Raw genomic sequence first — 4,062 nt, forward strand, 5'->3', positions numbered from 1 at the left:
GGCTGCCAGGAACCAGCTGTTAGGGCTGCTGCGAACTGCAAGGCAGATGGAAGCTGAGGCTGGGGTAATTATGAAGCAGGGACTGCAGAACTTGAGGTTTCCTGGCTAAAGGTGCCTAGTTTATTCCCTGAGACAAATGGGTGTATCCTTTGAATGTCAGTGGGTGACATGGGAGCAGGAAAGTCATCAAACTGTGGACAGTTTCCAATCCTGGCTATGGAGCGCTGCATGTGATGCCTCCTCATCTCACAAACACCCACGGCTGCTGCTGCCAAGCTGCTCTGGACAAGGAGAATGTGCTCCTGCACTGCAGTGGCAGCTGAGGAAATCTCCATACTGGTTTCAAGGGCTGGATTTCTGCAGGGCACAGGCAGGTTAGAGCTTTTCTCATGGGCCAGGAAGCAGCTACAATAGCACGGGCTGTATTGCATCAGGATCATGGCAAGGTGGGAAAAAAACCTATTAAGTTCTTCCTATTTGTTTTTTTAGGGTTTTTTTTTTCCCCTAAAGCTTGCCAAAAGGATAACTGCATCAGTGGAAAATAAAAACTGGATTATGTCTTTTAGCAGTTCATTTATTCTTCATATTTCCAAACTGGTCCATTCAGAAGCTGTAGCAGGAATCACCTTGGAAGTCCATAGTTTTGTAATCAGAATCTCCCTTTCAATTAGTCATGTTTTATGGCTGTAAACACAATAATTCCATCAATACTATGGAACAGTCATGTTGCATTTGCATTAACATAAATGAGTGCTGATGTGCCATAGAGCTAATCTGATATGACAGTAATTGGCCGATGCCCAGCCATGGAGGCCCTGGAGCTACACTTGCTGTCTCTCTAAAAGAACTGTCCTCTGAAACACTGGAAAGGAAATAAACTGTGATACCATATTTTGCCTGCCAGTAATCAACAATGCCTATTGCACCTGCAGCATCAAGGTGTCTGAGGTTGGGGAGTAGTTGGTTAGTTGGTTGGGGTGTAATAAAAGTGGAACTTGATCTTCTTGAAACTTAAATATTCAGAAACCAGGATTTCCGAACACATCGTTAGCTAAATCAGTCTCAGCAAGCACCAAGTGGATATTAAACTCAGAAAAGCCATAAAAGCATTCAATCTACTCCTTTCCTCTGTGACTACCAGGGGCTATATATCATCACCTAGTCTGCAGTAGGCTTTTCTTACACAGAAGAAGTTTAAGAAGCTTAAAACTTTATAAATGCTTTGGGGCTAATGTTGTCTTGTGCAGTGCTCTACACACAGGGGCAAGCCTTAAATCTGAGACTGCAGCTGGGGTTCTCTGGTTAAGGCCTTAAAGGAGATCAACATAAGCGATGCCTAAGGATGTGAATTAGATCTTAAACACAGCCCATCTCCTGTCTGGGCCCTGAAAGCAAGTGGACAGACTCAAAAACAAGCTAACAGGAGTCTTCACAGTTCCAGTCACAATAGGAACCACTTATTTTGCTTTTAGAAATACACCCTTTCAAGAGTGTTAGTGAGGAGAGACCATCAAAGAGGCTATCAAAGAAATCACAGCCAATACCCAGGCTTTCTGTATTTGGCTCATCAGCTCTGTGCATGCTTTGCTGTCTGGCTGCACAATGCCTTGCCCAATGCAACCTTGTCCATGATGGAGCTCTTGGGTTCTACCAAGTACCAACCAAAGAAGAGAAACCTATTTTAATCAGAAACCATTCTTCTCAACAGTATGGCACTAAAGGCATATAATTTTCAGCCATATGCAAGAGCAGTATCACAAAATCCCAGAGCATATGTGGCCCGACAGTGCCCAAAACAGCTCTTGGAGCAGCCAGTGAAAATTAGGAGAGAATTTTGTTAAAGGAGGTGGAGAAGAGCACCTTAAACAGAGGATCTGTGAGATGATGGCTTAGGTTCTGGATTTGACTTAGAGACTAGGTCTCTGATCTGCTCCGTCATCTGTAAAATGGGATCAATAAAACCTTCCTGACTTGCACCAGTGCTCCCAGTCTTAATTGATGTCTGTGAAGCATTTTAAGAGTGAAAAAAACCATTACCAAGCCCTCAGGCCTTACTATAATACCAACAAACAACACAGAGTTGTTTAAAATGCTTTTCAGTGCCACAATGACTGGGAAATGAGGGAAGGCAAAAGTGTAGATGCGCCAAGTGCTGCTTTGCTGCAGTGTAAATGAAAATGGTAGGAGTAGGTTTTATAGATTTCCCTCCAGGGAATTCTGTTTTCAATAATGCTGTTTTCAATAAAACTTCTACCTCTGTAAATTCAAACAGATGCCCTTCCTAACACCTCAGGTATCAAAACCTATTATGAATTCGGGAAAATATATCTTGGAGTTGAAAACGTTATGAATCACATGGAAACGAATTAAGAAATGACTCACTCGGACCCTGCAGATGTAAAGAGCTTAGTGCTGCCCAGCCACCCCTTACAGCGACTGAACTCAGGCTAGTACCGTGCCCAGCACACGATACCCCACCTTGCACAGCAAAAAAGCCCCAGGCACCTCACAGGCTCTATCCTGCCGGTTGCAAAGCTGTCTGTGCCTGCGGGTGCAGTTTTAGGACGCGGGGAAAAGCGCTCGGGCTCGCCCGGACCCAGCGCTCGGGCCGCGTCCGAGCCGGCGGAGCCGCCGCTGCCGGCGAGGAGCGAGGACTGCGGGGTGCGGGGGGAGCGTGCGGGACCCCCCAAACGAGCAGGTGTCAGCCGGGGGAGGGTGGAAGGGTTCGAGAAGCGCCCGTGTCCCCCCGCTCCCGCTGCCCGCGCTGGGCGCGGAGCTGCCGGTGCGACACGAGCGGCCCCGCCGGACCCGGGGAACGAGACCCAGCACACAGATAAACCACAAAGCCCCCGTGAGCCGCCCCGGGCGGGGGGCAGGAGGCCCCCGCCGGCCCCGCAGCCCTCCCGCACCGCAGCCATTTGCCTTTGTTGCAGCCCCGCGCCCGCAAGGTGCGGCGGGGCCGGGGCGGAGGATGGAGCTCGCCCCCCGGTCGCTCTCCCCTCACAGCGCGGCGGTGGGGACACGTCCTGAGAGAGCAGCTGCCGAGAGGGACCTGCCCGCCCGCCGCCCGCACCCACCTACCTGCGGAGCCCGCCCGGGACGCGTCGCCCGCCGCCTTTGTTGTGCATGCCCGCCCCGGCAGCGCCGAGCCGCGGGTCGGCTCCGGCCCGGCCCCTCCGCGCCCAGGCCCCGCTTAGCCCGTCGCCACGGCAACGGCGGGCGCGGCTCGGGAGAGGGACCGGCCCGGGCCCCGCCCCGTGAGGGGCTGAGGGGACCGAGCGGGGTCCCCGGCTGTCGGCGACGGGCAGTGCTGAGGGGACAGGGCTGGGGTCCCCGCGGTGCCGGGAGGCGGTGCCGGGAGGAGGCGGCCCCGCAGGCTCGGCTTTAGGGCGCTCGGCTCTGGGCGCCCGCCCTTCTCCCCAGCCCTGCGCCCCTCCTTCCCCAGCGTGCCGGGCAGTGCCGAGCCGGGCTTGGGTGAGCCCCCGGCTTCTTCTTACAGTGCTTGGGATCCCTCATCTTCCATGTCCAGTAGCTTTCCTTTAGACTGGCCACCTCGGGAGTCCCTATCTCCGGCCACAGATCGCGCGTTCTTTCGTCCTACAGCGCGCACGGCTCTGGTGACTTTCCTGACTATCTTCCTGCATCAGCCTCCACAGGCTCTTACACGTGACGGGCAGTCTCGCAGGAAGCAGGGGAGCTGCTCTGAGAATAAAGCCAAGGCAGTGGTAATGCCTGCGTTTATCCCTGTTCCTGGGCATAGGAATGAGTTGTATCCTGCATTTGCAACTATTTTAATTGACCATTCATTTTACGGATAACAGCAACAGCTTGAACGCCTCTTACCTTTCAGTCAGTAAGGACTCAGCAAATTAATGGTTGCTTTGATTGTTTCTAGGATTAAGTCCTGCAGTTCACTGGCTCTATTGTGTAATGCTAGAGTGAGGCCCAGCTCACTCTATTTGGGTCTCGTTACCCGACTTGTATGTGTGTGTGTGTGTTCATCTCGTTCTGAACAGGCAGGTTCTGTATTGGTGAGACATGTTAAAAGGAGATCAGAATAGC

The 4,062-nt window shown here is 52.4% G+C and overlaps 1 protein-coding gene across 5 annotated transcripts in view; it reads right to left on the minus strand.

The window, feature by feature from the left end:
• LOC135417351 (uncharacterized) overlaps nucleotides 1-3,558 on the minus strand; it is a 45,177-nt gene extending 41,619 nt beyond the window's left edge. For 2 of the 5 annotated variants that reach the window (XM_064661387.1, XM_064661383.1), the window contains exon 1: nucleotides 3,082-3,171. Coding sequence is in view for 1 of the 5 variants with exons in the window: in XM_064661389.1 (XP_064517459.1) it covers nucleotides 3,082-3,128 (47 nt within the window). In the remaining 4 variants the exon portion in view is untranslated. Of the gene's footprint in view, nucleotides 1-3,081; nucleotides 3,172-3,497 lie in introns of those variants that run through there. The other 3 variants (XM_064661386.1, XM_064661385.1, XM_064661389.1) reach the window with 3 other exon arrangements.
• Nucleotides 3,559-4,062: the final 504 nt, after the last annotated feature.

Source organism: Pseudopipra pipra, chromosome 7 (assembly GCF_036250125.1).
Source record: "Pseudopipra pipra isolate bDixPip1 chromosome 7, bDixPip1.hap1, whole genome shotgun sequence".
Classification (NCBI taxonomy): Eukaryota; Metazoa; Chordata; class Aves; order Passeriformes; family Pipridae; genus Pseudopipra; species Pseudopipra pipra.